General features: G+C 54.8%; 1 protein-coding gene across 1 annotated transcript in view; it reads right to left on the bottom strand.

Annotated features, from left to right (window-relative positions):
• Positions 1-871: 871 nt before the first annotated feature.
• Positions 872-15,787, bottom strand: part of ITPKB (inositol-trisphosphate 3-kinase B) — a 141,860-nt gene continuing 126,944 nt past the window's right edge. The window contains exons 3-7 of the mRNA XM_006897761.1: positions 15,467-15,680; positions 9,350-9,554; positions 5,317-5,418; positions 3,002-3,073; positions 872-1,081 (exon numbers count right to left, since the gene is read on the bottom strand). Of these exons, the coding sequence (XP_006897823.1) occupies positions 872-1,081; positions 3,002-3,073; positions 5,317-5,418; positions 9,350-9,554; positions 15,467-15,680 (803 nt within the window). The remainder of the gene's footprint in view (positions 1,082-3,001; positions 3,074-5,316; positions 5,419-9,349; positions 9,555-15,466; positions 15,681-15,787) is intronic.

Genomic DNA, 15,787 nt, shown 5'->3' with positions numbered 1-15,787 from the left:
TAGTTCCTCACAAATCTTTAAGCAGAATAGAGACCCAGGTGGAGTCCCCTGCCCCCATTACATACCCGGAGGCCCTCACATAGCAAGGAGAGAAGGGTCAAAGGTCTTCAGGGGAGAAATGGCTAACATGGGGAGTCAGCATCCTGGCTTCCTCACTGCCCCGCTGGGGACCCCCAAACCTGGGAGAGGAGCCCCAGGTGCGCAGGCAGGGGTATGAACCACAATTTCCGGCCTGGGGATGTGAGGCAGTAAGAAGAGCATCACCTCTCCCCAGACTGGGGTATCAGATACCCCACAGGCACGCAGCTGCCACTAACATGCGGCAGTTAAGGTGGATTAAAGAACAGCTTCTGCCTGCCTCGTCCTGCGGATGCTCGCACCCTCCTGGGGCTGGCCCAAAGGTGGAGGCTTTTGGGCTCAAATGGATGGGGATCGGTGCTTTTGCAGTTCTAGGGAGATCAAGGCTGCTCTGGGAATCCCTGCACTGCTGATGTCTTCTTACCCTGGTCAATGTGGTTTTCTGTCTCTGGTATCCAGAACCCATAACATATGGGATTCTTAAATAGCCCAGTTCAGCTCAGTCCTGACTTAGAAGCTGCAAGAAGGGGCTGTGTTATCACTCATGGTCATTGGGGGTGGCCCCCACTCCAGCACTACCCTGACCCCTAAACGCCTTCCCCTCCAGGAATCTGAGTTTGAGACCCAGGCCCTCCTCTTCTGGCAGGTGGTCCTATTTACAGAAACAAAGCAAGGCCCCACTCCAAGCCTTTACATGAGGGATGCCCCGGGAGACCAGATCCTGTCTCCTCTTCTACTGAGTTTTGTAGTGCGGTTCGGGCGGAGGTGAGGGGACAGGAGGAGGGTGGGGGGCTCAGGCGTCCCCGTCCTCCATGGCCGTCAGGATGTCGATGAGGTTGTTGAGCCCTGACAGGTAGCCGTCCTCACGGTTGCCCTCCTGCCAGGGTACATCGTGCTGCAGGGTCTGGCCCTCGGGCAGGGGCGTGGTCTTCCCGAAGTCAATCATCCACACCTTGGCCTGCTCCTTCTTGTCATGGATGAAGAGGAGAGAGCTGCCAATGACCTGGGGGCAAGGGCAGGAGGGGTTCATGGAGGCGCTGGAGGTCGTGTGGAGGCTGTTATGACACTTAGAACCAGGACCCTCCCATCCAAGTCCTCACAGCACCCAGCGCCAGGACCCTTTATACCCAAGTCCTCACAGCACCAGGACCTCCGACACCCCAGTCCTCACAGCACCTCACTCCACTTGAGGGGATGTGAGGGGAAAGTTGTCATCAGGAGGACCCATAGTGTGTCAGGTCAGGTGAAGAGCCCTAGGCTGGCACTTCCACTTTCAGGGTGGAGCCATTTTCTAGGGGCTCAAAACATGGCAGATAACAGATTCCGTTGCTATGTGACCAATGGCCCTTATTTACTACAGCTTGTGATCCCTAATATGTCCACATCCTAGAACCTCTCCTGGATCCTTCTGTGGGGCACGAGCGGGGCTGAGGGGCACTGTAGCTTCCAGATCCCAGGGCTGGGGCCCTCATTTGGAAATCCTGAGGCTGGAGAAGGGACCTAACCTTTTTCTTAAGACCTTAAGTTTATGAGTGACTCCAGAAAGAACACAGCAATCAAACACACATACCCCCAACTCCTAAAGGGGATGTTGGGGGAAGGTGGGGCTCAGACTGACTGAGGGAGGTAAAAAGTTCTGGGGCTTTGGAGTCATATGTAGGGCCTGGGCTGTGGTCTGTTCATGAAGGAGACGGCTGAAGAAACACTGGCCTAGGCTAGATGTTCCATCAGGAGGGGACACAACAGGTCTAGGAGGAAGTAACCCAGAAAGAGTGTGGTATCCCCACAGGTAAGGGGAGATATGGACAATGAGAACCGTGGGAGAGTCTGCCTCTGTCCTCCCTCCCCAGGTCCTCATGGGTGTCCCGCAGATCACCATGTGCCACCACTGGATCCCAATCTAGGTGAAAGGGGGAGAGAATCCTTGTGCAAGACAGGCTGTGTTGGTGGAGAGGCTGTGCTGGCAGAGGGGCTGTACTGGCAGAGGGGCTGTGCAGGTGGAGGTGGAGGGGCCGTGCGGGTGGAGGTGGAGGGTGGAGGCAGAGGGGCCGTGTGGGTGGAGGTGGAGGGGCCTTGCGGGTGGAGGTGGAGGGACTGTGCAGGTGGAGGTGCCATGCAGGTGGAGGTGGAGGGTCTGTGCAGGTGGAGGCGCAAGGGACTGTGCAAGTGGAGGTGGTGGGGCTGTGTTGGAGGAGAGGCTGTGCAGGCAGAGGGAGTATGTGGGGGGTATATGGAGTGTGGTGTATAGGGTGTAAAGAGTGTGTGGAGTGTGGTATGTGGGGAGTGTGTGTGATGTGTAGAGTGTCGTATGTGGGGACTGTGTGTGGTGTGGGGGGGTATGCATGAGGTGTGGGCGGTGTGATGTATGAGGTCTGGGGTGCTGGGGGCCCTGGATTCCTGGTACTGAGATCTTACAAACCATCCAGGGAACATACCGACAACCCCCAAATCCTCTCTCCTAGGGCATCTGTCCCCTCAAAGGCTAGAAGTAGAATGATTCAGGTCTGTCCCAGGATGGCCCGGAGGGTCAGCCTGCCTGCTCTAGAGGCCAGAGGTCCTGAGGTGCTTGTGGGGTTCCTTAGCCACTCTGGTAGCTGAGAGAATTCCTGCCCCTGGAGTGGTCAGAAGTCCCACCACAGCCACTAGCTTGAACAAGCCTAGAGAGCTGGGGGGACAGGAAGAGGAGGTGTAATCCTAGAGTGGTCACCCAGGAAGCCACACACCATGGTTCCTGGGAATGGGGGGAGGTGAATTAGGCTGGCCTGGTTACGGCCAGAGCAATTCTAGAAACATCCTTGGGCTTCTGGTAAGTCTGACAACCCAGCCACTCCTCACGTGAAGAGACCTCATAGGCCATGGGCAGCGGCCCAGCACATGGATCCCTCCCTGAGAAGGCCAACCCTCCAGTGCCCTACTGCCGTACCTCATGACACTTGAAGAAAGGAGACACCTCGAGAGTGGCCCGGATGTCCTTCAGCCGGTCCCGGTAGGCAATCTGGAACAAAGATGACCAGGGTTTTATGAATAGTTTAGATACACTTTGTTGTCAGGTACCACTATGTCTCAGAGAGCCTATGCCAAAAGGCCTGACTCCTGCTCTGTCCTCAGGGGAAGGGGAGGTGGGGTTTAAGCTACACTGAGTTCATGAGGGTCACCTAGTGTCAGAAGCAGGAAGGACTTCGGACCCTGATCTCATCTATAAGCTCTGGTGGCTCAGTGGTAAGAAGATGCACTGCCAACCCAAAGGCACATGGTTCGAATCCACCAGCTGCTCCACAGGAGAAAGATGGGCAGTCTCCTTCCATGAGATTAACTGCCTCTGAAAACCTGCTGGAGAGTCAGCTGTTCCCACAACATAGCCTCATGTATATGCAAGAACCAAAGGCATGGAGTGAGGACCCAGCAGGCGCCCACCTCACACGGCTGGGTGCTGGGGAGGCCCACCTCCACACAGCCCTGCTGCCCTCCTGGCCCCAATTTTTTCTGGAGTGTGGCGGCATAAGCCTGGCGTTCTGAGAGCCCAGTTCCCATGCATCTTCCTGAATACAAGCTTCAGTGCCCCACGTTTGGAGAAAGTGCAGTCGTGAATTCTCCACCGGCCAGCTTTCCACACTCTGCCTCTCTAGGGGCAGCTCTGTGAGTCTGGCCAGCCTCGGGCCATGGAGCCATCAGGGAGGCCTATCTGTGCAATATAGGCACTCGAGGTCTCCCAGTGCCCATATGATATAACCTGGCAGGTCGGGTGCCAGCTCGCCTGGCCTCAGAGTGTTCTATAGTGGCCATCGTTGGGCAGCCAAGTGGGCACAGGTTCTGAGGAATAGGGTGGCTCCCCCACAGGCCTTAGGCATGACTGGCTGGAAAGGGGGAATGTTGTTGTTGTTGTTGTTATGTGCCGTCTAGTCGCTTGCGACTCATAGCGATAAATCAACACTAATCAACTCTTGAGCTTTTTTGGCTAATGGCCCATGGCAGGCTGAGGCCTGTTCTCCCAGCATGTACCAATATTTACAAAAACTACTTTTGGTGAGAGCCAAAAAAATCACTAAGTGGGGAAATAGGCAGGTGCTAACAAGGTCCTTCCTGGCTTTCTCATCCTCCCTGTCCATGTAAATTTATTCCATAAGGAAAAAATAAAGGGGGAATAGAGGATGAATATTTGGAGGTCCCCAGAGCTGGAGAAGGGGGCAGGGGAAGTTCAGGATCAGCCAGTTCAGTTCCAGTTTCCGTGAAGAAAAGGCAGTCGGGTGAGCAAGCTCGGAATATGGCACTTCTCAGAGTGCAGGGGCCCCTGCATTTCAGGGCTGGGCTACGACGCTGGCCATTACAGGATACCCGTCCACCAGGACAGCTGTGGAACACCCCTTAACTATTATGACTGAATCATATCCCCCAAGGTATGCCAGAGTCCTAACCTTGATCCCAGGGTGTAACCTTGTTTGAGGAAAGCGTTTTTCTTTGCAGATTTTAGCAGTGAACAAGAGTTCCTCTCTCAAAGCCCCAAAAGGAAGTCAGCCCTGTCCCTGGCATGCCTGCCCAGCCTCCAAACTGGGAGACAGTAAATGTCTGTTCTGTAAAGCCACTTGATCTGTGGCCACTCATGGATGCCGAGGAGACCAAGACACCAGTTCAGCTGGGAATCAGATTCTGATCCACCGGTCAGGCCAGAGGTCCAGCCTGCACAGTCCTGCAGCTGCCAATGCAAATACAGGCACCTCGTCAGGAAGGAGCGCTGCCAACTCCCCAGTGCCGAGAGAGCCTGGTGGACAGAGCTGGGGAGGGCAGTGTGACCAGCAGTGTGACCATCACACCTCCTGCCTCAGCTTCACTGCAGCGGTCAGGGCCCTCAGGCCAATCAGCCCTGGGCTTGAATTCCAGTTTCATCGCTTCCTGTTTTGTGTCCTTGACCTTGGTCTCCTCATCTGTAAAATGGGAACAAGAAATGTCCATTCCCACCAGAGGGAGGCTCTGCAGATTCAGTGGGAGTTTAGGAGGTGGTGAGAGGGTGCTGGGGAGACAGCGGTACTGTTCTCATAAGAGAAGGGACAATGTTCGAGCTGTGACACTGATGCTTAAGGATGGAAGGAGTGGGTACTCAGTGTCCCCGTTTTCCCACCAAGAGGAGAAAACATATCGTGTGTTGCTCACCCTCCTGGCACAAGTTGCATGTGGGCATCCCTTCACTGGACCCGAGACCCCTGGTCTCTCCTTAGAAGCCCCCCCACGAGCACCTCCACGTACCAGGATGTTCCGGTTCCCTTGGGTGAACTCTCTGAAGGCCTCGGTCACCTGCTCCCTCGTCTTGGTCTTCTTGAAATCCCGGTTCACAGAGCCATCTTCCTTCTGAAGTGGAGAAGAAGGCCCACCCAGGAGGGCAGCGTCAGGAGACCCAGTGGCGACACTCACCCACCAGTGACCCCAAGTGCTGGCCATGGAGCAGAGGATGAGCATCGAAACCCTGGTCCTGGCCTCCACGCCCTCACAGGGCGGGGGGGCAGCTGGGAGCCAGGCACAGCGGAAAGTGCAGGGGCTTAATGGCCTGGGGGGGGGGTTAATCTAGACAGTGCAAGGCTGGGGTGCCTTGTCCCTCAGATGGAAGGTGGCATGGGGGACAGCCTAGGGCGAGTCACAGCATGCAGAGCACAGACAAGGCCCACAGAGAGGGGCCAGAGGTCACCTCCCTCAGCAGACATCCCAAGGCGCCTTCCTGTGAATTTAAGTTCTTTTATTAAAAAAAGAAAGTTGCCACCAAATCGGCCCTGATTCATGGCAACCTCCCCCGTGAGGCACAACTGTGTTCCCCAGGGCATCCGACCACCAGCGTTTAAAAGCCTTTCTCCTGAAGCACCTCTGGGTGAACTCAAACCCCCAGCCCTTGGCTTGGCAGATGAGAGCAGGGATATCTCCACCCATAAGGGCCTCTTCTTTCATCCTGCCATCGCTGTCAGGCCGAACGGCCTCAGCAAGTGTGTGTGACAGAAGGAAGCCGGCCCCTGCACTGTTGGGCCTGAGTCCACGGCCACAGCTGCTGTGCCAACCTGTCCCTCAGTGCCACGATGCCAACCCCACCATGCAGGTCCGCCCTGCCCTGCCTCCACCAGAGCTGCTCCTGGCCCAGGTGCCATCTCTGCTCCAAGCTGTGAAGGTGCAGCACGTGGGGCTCAGCTTGCCAGCGAGAAAACTGGTTCTTTACACAAGGGTGGCTGTTGCTGAGTGTCATCAAGTCACCCGTGACTCACAGCAACCCTACGAAGGAGGATCTGAGCCCTGTCCCGTCCTGTGCCACCCTCAGCACCTTTGATACACTCAAGCCCACTGTTAAGTCGATGTGTCAGTCTATCTTGGTGAGGGTCTTCCTCTCTTTCACTGACCCTCGAAGCATGATGTCTTTTCTCTAAGGGCTGGCCCTTTCCGACAACACGTTCAAAATACGTTAGATGAAGCTTCATCCTTGTCCTTAAAGGAGCGTTTGGCCACACTGCCCAAAAGACAAAACACAACTAAAAACCAGTTGCTTCTGCGTCACCTTGGTCTCCTGGTGCCTCCACGAATATCCATGTAGGACAGTAGTCCATTGCCTTCGGAGGCACCAGTGGGCGAATTCCAATAGCCACCTTTTTAGTTTACTGGCTTAGACATATCTGCCATGCAGGGAGAACTAATCATTGCCTCCAGCATCAGGATGGGAATTAGTTAAAGCATGGCGTTGCTGTGACTGGCCTGGGGTGGAGGGAGGCAGTGGACAGCCCGACATGGCTGACCTGCCATAGAGCCCTTTCCACAGAGCAAGGGCAGAAAGACTTCCTATCCAAGAAAGACAACTTCTGAGTTGATGGGCCTTTGGCCCGAGAAGACCAGCTGTTGTTAGCTTTCCCCACAGACAGACAGTGGACAGAAGCTAGAACACTCTGCTTGAGGGGGAAGGAGGAGGAGAAAACTGGATTTGTTTTAGATATGGGCTACACATGTCAACATCAAGAAAACAAAACTCCTCACCCACCAGGCCAATTGGCAACACTGTGAAAGACAGAGAAATTGACAGCTCTCAACTATCTCATCTTCCTCAGATCCACCATCAACAATCTTGGTACCAGCAGTCATAAGCCGTATTGCTGGAAAATCCTCTGTCAAGGCTCTGCTCCAAGGTGCTAAAGAGCAACGAAGTCAGTTTAAAGAGTAAGGTGCACGTGGCCCAAGCCAGGGTCTTTTCAATTACTTGCTCTACATCTGGAAGCTGGACAATGAATGACGATGACAGAAGAAGCTGTGCCTTTGAGTCATGGTGTTGGAGAAGAGCACCCCATGTCCCATGGACTGACAAAGGAACACAGAAATACGTCCAGGAGAAAGTGCAACAGGGGGCTCCTTGGAGGCAAGGAGGGTGACACTTCCTTTCACATACTTTGTGCATATTGGTGGGAGGAGCCAGGCTTGGAGAAGGAAATCATGCTGGGAAAGATGGCGGGTGTGGGGGGGGTCAAAAAAAGAGAGGAAGACCCTCAACAAGGTGGACTGACAAAGGGACTGCAGCAAAGGGCTCAAGGGTGTCAGAGACAGCGAGGAGAGTGCCAGACAGGGCAGGGGTCAGGCCTGCCGTTCAAAGGGTCATTGTGAGTCATCCTCAACTCAGAGATGACACATAACAACAGCAAGAGGACAAACATGTAAGATGCACTAAACCTGAGGGTTTTTTTATAAAGAGGGGAGGCGGCATAGTGTTGTGTGTGGCACTCGCAGCCACAGTCACGTGCACACCTCGGCAGGACTTTGTTATGGGGTACACATGGCCACTAGGAGCTGGGAACGATTCAACGGTTCCTCACAGCACAATACAACGTCCACAGTCCTGGGAATTCCCCATACGCTCGTGTGGGGCTATGCCAACGAGGTGTGTGTGTCCCATCAAAGGGATCGGACAGTTTGTTAACAGCAAAAATGTGCAGGGAAGCCTGCTGGGTGGGATCACATGGACAAAGTGTATGGACCCTAATGAGATAAGTGGTCAACAGCTGCCATCCTGGGAGGCTTCCCAGAGTTAATCGCAGAGTGGGACGGGGGACGACTACCACAGGAAAAGAGTGGACAGGAGTGAGTCTTTTAGGCCCAGGGCCCCTGTGCTGAAAAGCCTCTGGGCCCAAAAAGAAGCTGTACACCATTGGAGACGGTGAGAGACGGCAAGAAGCAGAGGAGCTGGAAGACAGTGAAGCACCAAGAGCTTGGGGACTGGAAGCTTGCTGGCTCAGTGAGTGCCTTTGGCATCTACTGGTGACACTTTGTAGCACTTACACTAACAGGGTAGAAGCCATGCTGGCCCAGGAGACCGAGGGACCAAGAGCCAAAGGCCAGCTGGGAGCCAGGATAGGCCTGCTGGTGGGCAAAGGCCGGAGGTGGCTGCGCTGGGTGAGGAACTGCGTCTCAAGGTCTGATTCGGAATGGTAGTCCATTTCTTGCCCAATAAAGCCCAGAATCAGGCGTATAATCATTAAGTTCTGTGAGGCCACTGAATGAATTTCTGAGCCCAGCAGAGTGCTGTGGGAGGGAAAGCTGGTGTGTGTGTGTGTGTGTGTGTGTATGTGTGTGTGTGTGTGTGTGAAAATGTCCAAGAGTGGAGGGCTTGCCTTGGACTGAGGCTGCTGCCGAGTCATGCCCCCACCCGCCCCCGAAGCTACAGGCCAGATGCTGCCCATTTGTCATTTTTACTGAGGGTTTTGGAAGACAGGAAGGGGGAGGGTTTTCTCAGTCCAGAGCTCACCACACTGTCCCCATGTCCCCTCCACACCCCTGCTCCAGGGCTGAGAGACCAGCAAGCCCCATAACATACATCTTCCTGCCAGTCTGCACCAACAGAAGATGGCAGAGACTAAGGGTCCACCGTGCTGGGCTCGGCATGTCTGAGGAGTCTCATGCAAGTTTGTCAGCCAGATGTGCACAGGAGCCTGGGCACAGCAAGTCAAGACCCTTCACGGGGTGGACTCACAACCCGAAAAGAGCTTTCCAAATTGGGGTTGGCCAGAGTGCACCCCCACAGGTGTCACTGGGCACACTCGTTCTCTGTCCTGCCTCCATGGGCAGAGCAAGGCTCTGATGTCAAGGGGCCCCAACCCTGCTGGCACCCCCCTACTGGTCACTGGGCGGGTTCTCAGTGTGGGGTACAGTGATGTGTAGGGTCCTGAGGTGAAGCACCCCTGCCTTCTGTTCCAGGGCCTACCCCAGGCTAGCTGTCCCCACTTCTGACTGAGAAACAGGTAGCCATCTCGGCTCTGCCCTGACTCACCTTGATGCCCTCGATCCTGAACCCAAGGGTGGCTGTGGAGCTGATGGTCTCCCTCCACTGCATGTAGCGTGGTTTGGTGACAGCCCGCTGGGCGTTCTCCTCCTCGGTCGGGGCCTTGGGGTCTACCTCAATCATCTTCTGGTACATGTCCTTCCGCAGGCTGGGCTTCTTGCGGGCCTTGGTCAGCTCCTCCTCCAGGTAGGTCCTGTGTGGAGGAAGGTGGCATGAGGACACTAATTAGAGGGGGAAAGTTTGGAGCAAAGGTCATGGGTGAGGTTCAAAGTCAGTTTGGTGGTAGGGCCTGGTCGGCCAGGGTGGGTAACATGATGCACCTGGCAGCTTCCCGCACAGGGCCACTTCCTTTCAGGATCACTCAGAAGGCCTGGCAAAGCCGATGGTGCACGCCTGCCTTTGAGGAAACACCAGGGCCAGCAGAGTGGGAGGGGATGCAGGCTGGCTCAGCGGCTTGTCCTGGGACTGGACACTGTCCCCACCCTGGCTGGGTCAGTGGTCAGACACCTCCACTAGGTGAGCAAGCACCTGGCTGTTATAGCCTTGGCTCTGTTCTGTACCCCAAACCCCACCCAGTATGCCTCTCCTCCACAGCCGGGGGCCAGCCTGCCCTCAGTGTTACAAGCACAATCTAAAGAGGGTGATCTTGAGTATAAAAGGCAGGCTGGACAGTGGTCTCGTGGTACAGAACAGGGGGGTCTGCAATGTGGATAGACCTCTGGGTGCCTCACCCTCTGCTCTGCCTGCAGCTGCTTCCTCGACCCCCATTTTATCTCATCAGCTCCAGGGCCAGGATGTGAAGCATCCAGGTCAAAGGCCTGAACAGTCACCCTGCCCTGCCCTGCCCGCCACACAGACTAGCTGGGCTGAGTCAGAGGCAGAGCTCCCAAGTGGCAGGCTTGGCCTTGGACTGTTGGAAGGGCGCCCACCTGTGCACCCACGTCCATGCTGCACCAGACTTCCACAGAGCTCCGTCCCTACCACCTGGCCCCTTCCTGTTCCATTCCAGCCCGTACAGTAACCAGGGCCCTCCCCAGAGGCAACAATGGGGAAGCTTCATCTCACATGCTCTGAGCACGTTGGAAGGAGCCAGGCCTTGGAAAAAGACATCAAGCTGGGAAAGACAGAGGGTCACCCAAAGAGAAAGACCCTCAATGACATGGACTGACACATATTAGGACTTGGAGATGATGGTTCGCAGGACAGGCAGGGTTCAGAGCTGTTGTTTACAGAGTTGCTGAGTCGTACTAGACATGACAGTGGTCTAGTGGTAAGAAACTATGCTGCATTCCCAGAGGCACACAGTTCAAATCCACCAGCTGCTCCTCAGGAGAGATGTGATTTACTCCCCCTGAAAGTCCACAGGCATATCAGCTATGAGCAGGTTCTAACTTGACAGCACACACAACAAAAACATCATGCCCACAAATACGCTCAGAGGTTGCTCATCACAGTCATGAACCAGAAATCAGCAGTGTCAGCTACAGGAGAGGGAAGTTTCTGTGCTGGCCTCCACGTGGGCGGGAGCTGCCCACAGAGGCGGCGCCACCAGCAGCCGATGTCCTCCCTCATGGGGCCCCATGCTGGGCTCTGCACTCCACACTGCCGTCCAACCCTCACCCCGCCTGCTGTGTCACCACCACACCTTCTCCAAGCACTTGGTCTGGGACCCAGAACCGAGCCGAAGTCAGAGACCTCTGTATCAACTGATGTTTGCACTGAAACAAGCAGGGAGAAGTATTAAGTACGTACTTGGGCCGAGTTTTCTACAATATTCTGGCACGTGATAGTCCCTGGCTACGTGCACGTGCACACACACACAGAGTGACAAATTGAACACCAGCAGATGTGTGCAGAGACAAACATACACGCCCCCACACCTGTGTGTGCCTGTGACCACAGCCCGAGCCTGTGGGTGAGACAGGACAGTGCTGTGTCAGGCCACGTGAGCGCTGGGCCACACGCTGGGTGCGGCCTGGGCTGGAAGGTGGCGGCTGAGGCGCTGGGTGAGCGGCACACCTGGGCGGCTGCACTACCATAAAGAACTGCCACATGGCTCCTTAAACAGGAAGCAGGACTTGGTGTCAAATCCCTCGTCATGCTGGGCCTTCTCCAGAAAGAATCCACAGTGCTGACCTCGCCAGGGTGGAGACCCTTGGCAGACCCCCAGCATCTCAGAGAACCTACAGGCTAAATCAGGCCTGCCATGGAGGGTTCCTGAGGCCACGATGGGGGCAGGCTTGAACAGCTTGATCGTCCTCCCACAGAGGGGCGGTTTTTAAGCACTGTCAAGCTGGGACAGACTCACAGCTGGTCCTCCAGCAGTTTTCGAGGCAGGAAATCGCACAGGAGAAGCTAGCAGGTTCTCAGTGCTGATCTTCCCGTGAGCCCGAGCACTGTGCCACCAGGCTCCTTGTGCAGTTGGGCAGCCCAGCACGGAGAGGACGTGATGGTTCACTGAATGTGCTAACTGGCCGAGGCCACAGCTTCCAGTGCTTCAAATGCTCTGTGTGCTGCTCCATGACGCAATCTGACAGAGACGCCACGTAAGCATCTCCCACAGAGTAATGCGGGACACTCACAGGTCACCAACACCTTACAATTACAATCGCATGAGCCAGTTCTCTCTCTCTCTCTCTCCACACACACGGGACACTCACAGGTCACCAACACCTTACAATTACAATCGCATGAGCCAGTTCTCTCTCTCTCTCTCTCTCTCCACACACACACACACACACACACACACGTGTGTGTGTGTACTCACACCAATATGTGAATATATTGTTGTTAGGTGCCGTTGAGTCAAGCATGACTCATAGTGACCCTATGAACAAAAGATCTGAACCCAGTCCTGTCCTGTGCCATCCTCACACTTTCTGACACACAAGAGCCCACTGCAGCAGTCACCATGTCAGTCCACCTGGTTGAGGGTCTTCCTCTCCTTTGCTGACCCACCACCCTTCCCAATATCATGTCCCTCTCCAAGGAATAGCACCTCCTATCAATCAGTATGTCCAAAGTATGAGGTGAAGCCTCATCCTTCCTGCCTCCAAAGAGCACTCCAGCTGCACCCTCTCCAAGACATATCTGTTTGTTCTCTCGGTAGTCCACGGGATGTTCAGTGCTCTTCTCTAACACCACAGGTCAAAGGCATCAATTCTTCTTCCGTCATCCTTATTCATTGTCCAGCTCTCAGATGCATAGCAAGAGATAGAAAAGACTATGGCCTGAATCAGACACACAGACAGACACACACACACACACACACAAAATCTGATATTGCTGTTAGGTGCTATTAAGCCCACTACGACACACAACACTATGAATAACACCTCTGAAAAACCTCAACAGCTCTGAACCCTGCCCTGCGCTGAGCCCATGCCAGCGTCTCATACACCTGCCCCCACCTGTCCCACAGTCACTGTGTCAATCCATCTCATCCAGGTCTTCCCCTCCTGCGCTGACCCTTCACCATTCCAATATATATAAGCATATGTATACAAAAAACATATACACACATCTCTATTTTTTATATACATATATGTATATATATATATATATATATATTGTTGTTGTTAAGTGCCGTCGAGTCACAGGCGACTGATAGCGACCCTATGAAGGAGAGTCCTCGACGCTTGGGTGCCTTTCATCCTCTCTCCAGGTTCATAGGGTTTCTGGAGACAAGCTATTACAGAAGTGGATGCCATTCCTCCTTCCAAGCTTGTTTTAATCGGGGAGCTCCACCCCACTCTCTGTCCGCATTGGGTAGCTAACCATTAACGCATTTGACACGTCGGTGCCATAATACATATATACATACATACATACATACATATACACACACACATTTACAAAATAAAAATAGATCTGGTATATATATCTTTACATTTCAGAGAGACGTGTGTGTGTGTGTGTGTGTGTGTGTGTGTGTTAGGGAGCTCTGGTGGCTTAGTGGGAACGAGTTGTGACGCACACACATGCTATCACTGGGGCTGCTTCTCTGCAGAGCCCTGGATCAGAAATCCCAACTCTGCTGACTGACATGTGGCCCAGGGTGTGTCCCCTCAACCAAGTGTTGGTATCCTACTGCTCAGAGGAAACTGGACCCATTTCAGGGTGGTAGTGAGGAGCAATGTGGCCATCAGGGCACAGTCTCAGCTCCTGAATGGCTGAGGGTGGGGTGTGAGGCTGATACTGGGGAGGAAACAGACCCTTTTCCCCAATGGCCTCCTCTCTCCCTTTCGGGGTCCCTGCCCAGGACTGGACTGGTGGGCTCAGCCTCACTGCTCACTCTCCTTCTCCATCCCTGAGGGGCACGGGGAGGCCAGTGGTGGAGATGGGGGCCACCTGGGTAGTCAGATCCCTGCCCACCGTAGCAGAGTACAGGCGCCTGGGCGTCGGCAGGGCACAGAGGCCACCGGTGGGGCTTCTGGTCTCACATAAATTACGGCTGCAGGTCCTCACACAGGACGTGCTGTTTTGGCCACAGTCTGAGAGAATCATGGGAATATTTTTTCCATTTGTTTTTGCTGCAACCTGACCGTCTTCCCCAGCTGCAGATAGGTTGAGTGCGGCTGGGGTCTGGGCCCAAAGACTGAGCTGGGCTTCCACAAGACAGCACTTCTGGGGTCTTCTGGGGACACAAACAAGATGCTGGGGGGCAGCCCTGACCAAGGCGCTGGTGGAGGGAGAGAGGCCAGAGCAAGAGGGAACACCTGGGGTCTGTATTTCTCCTCCACCACCCCTTCACTCTGTCCTGGGGGTGCCAGGGGACCACCAATAGGCCGGCCTGTGGTCTAACATCATGACATAGACCTGAGGAGGGAACTAGTGGACAGGAAAGCTGATCATCTGTGGTCACCCCTCTCCTGTCCTGCCTGCCTGCTGTTCTCTCCTACCGCTTTTTCAATTTCTTCTAATAAAAAATCAAATTATTTATATTGTTTAAACAAAAGTCACTCCCTGTTCCTCGGGGTGACGTGCGGCTGGTCAGGGTGATGCCCTCAAACCTCCCCTCGCATCGTGACAGGCCAGGAAAGAAAGGGCCCCAGGTGGCTGCTGGGAATGAAGAGATGTTTGAAAGGGGATGATCAGGTGACCTGCCAAGATCCCAAGCTCAGGACAGCAACATCTCAGGCCCTTGTCCCCCAAAACTGTTCGCATCCAAGCTCTGCCTACTCCTACCATCTCCCTCCCCTTTCAGGTCACATGCAGCCCCTGCAATCCCTCCTGATTGAGCTTGGGCCTGGCCACTGCTGACAGGGCCTCCAGTGGGAGTTCATTCACCAAAACCAGACCCACTGCATGCAAGCACCTCAGACTCCTCCTTAGGACTCCTCCTCTGGTTCCGGCAATCCTCGTTTTCCAGAGAACGACTCCATACAGCCTTCAAGGCTGTAAGCTTCATGGGAGAAGATGGCCACATCTTTGCTCCACTGCACTACCAGGTGGGTTCAAATGCCAGTCCAGAAGTGGGCAGTGAAGCCCAGTGGTCTGCAGCACCACCGCACTGCCAGTTCTCCAGGAGGCCAATCACCCCTGCTCCAGACTCATCTGGCCCTGAGCTCCCTGCTGCCTGGCCAGCTGACACACCACTCCCGAGCACCAGGGACACGAGTCTTCTTTAGCAAACCAGCATGTTCTTCCGGCAAGCTCTGATGGCCTCGTGGAAAGAGCCCATGCTGCAATCCCAAAAGCATGCAGTTCAAATCTACCAGCTGCTCTGTAGGGGAAGGACTGACAATCTCTTCCCGTGTGATTTACTGTCTCTGAGAACTTGCTGGAGAGTCAGCTGTGTGCTGGTTCTGATTTGGTGGCACACAACAACAACAACAGCAATGAGAAGTATGTTCTATCAGCCAGCCCTGCATCCCCACAGCCCTGGCTGGGATGAATGAAAAGGCTCTACTCCAGCCTTCACTCGGCAGCAAACATGACATGGGAAAGGGCCAGCCTGAACTGAGCCAGCTCCCTGCACACTTTGCACATGGTGTCAGGTGGCCTGGGGGCTCCTGCTCAGTCCACAGCAGGCCCTGGTCCGGCCCCTGAATCTGGGGCTTGGCTGGCACCCAGGCATATGGGGGTTCTGAGCCGCTGTCTCACCTGATGCCCATCTTACAGTCCATCACGCAGGGTGAGTCGAAGTCAGCCAGCAGGTCATCCATCTGGTTGTAGCGCTCCCCATCCTTGACCACGTCACCATGGTAGGCTGGCACGAAGGGTTTCAGCACGTCGGTCATCAGCCGGTCCAGGCAACGCTGTTCTGACTCGCAGTGCTTCTTCAGGATCCGGCCATTGGCTGCGGCTTTGAAGCTCCCTGCAGACAAGGGATCAGGAGGCATTTGGTCCCCAAGACGCTTGGGATGCTGCAGCACTGGCCCTTGCAGGGAGAGGAGGGTTCCCAGGTTCCCACTGTGAGCAAGA

This window comes from Elephantulus edwardii, unplaced genomic scaffold (genome assembly GCF_000299155.1).
Source record: "Elephantulus edwardii isolate Elephantulus edwardi_28Jun2011 unplaced genomic scaffold, EleEdw1.0 scaffold00214, whole genome shotgun sequence".
Lineage (NCBI taxonomy): Eukaryota > Metazoa > Chordata > Mammalia > Macroscelidea > Macroscelididae > Elephantulus > Elephantulus edwardii.
This window is presented reverse-complemented; position numbering and strand designations above follow the sequence as displayed.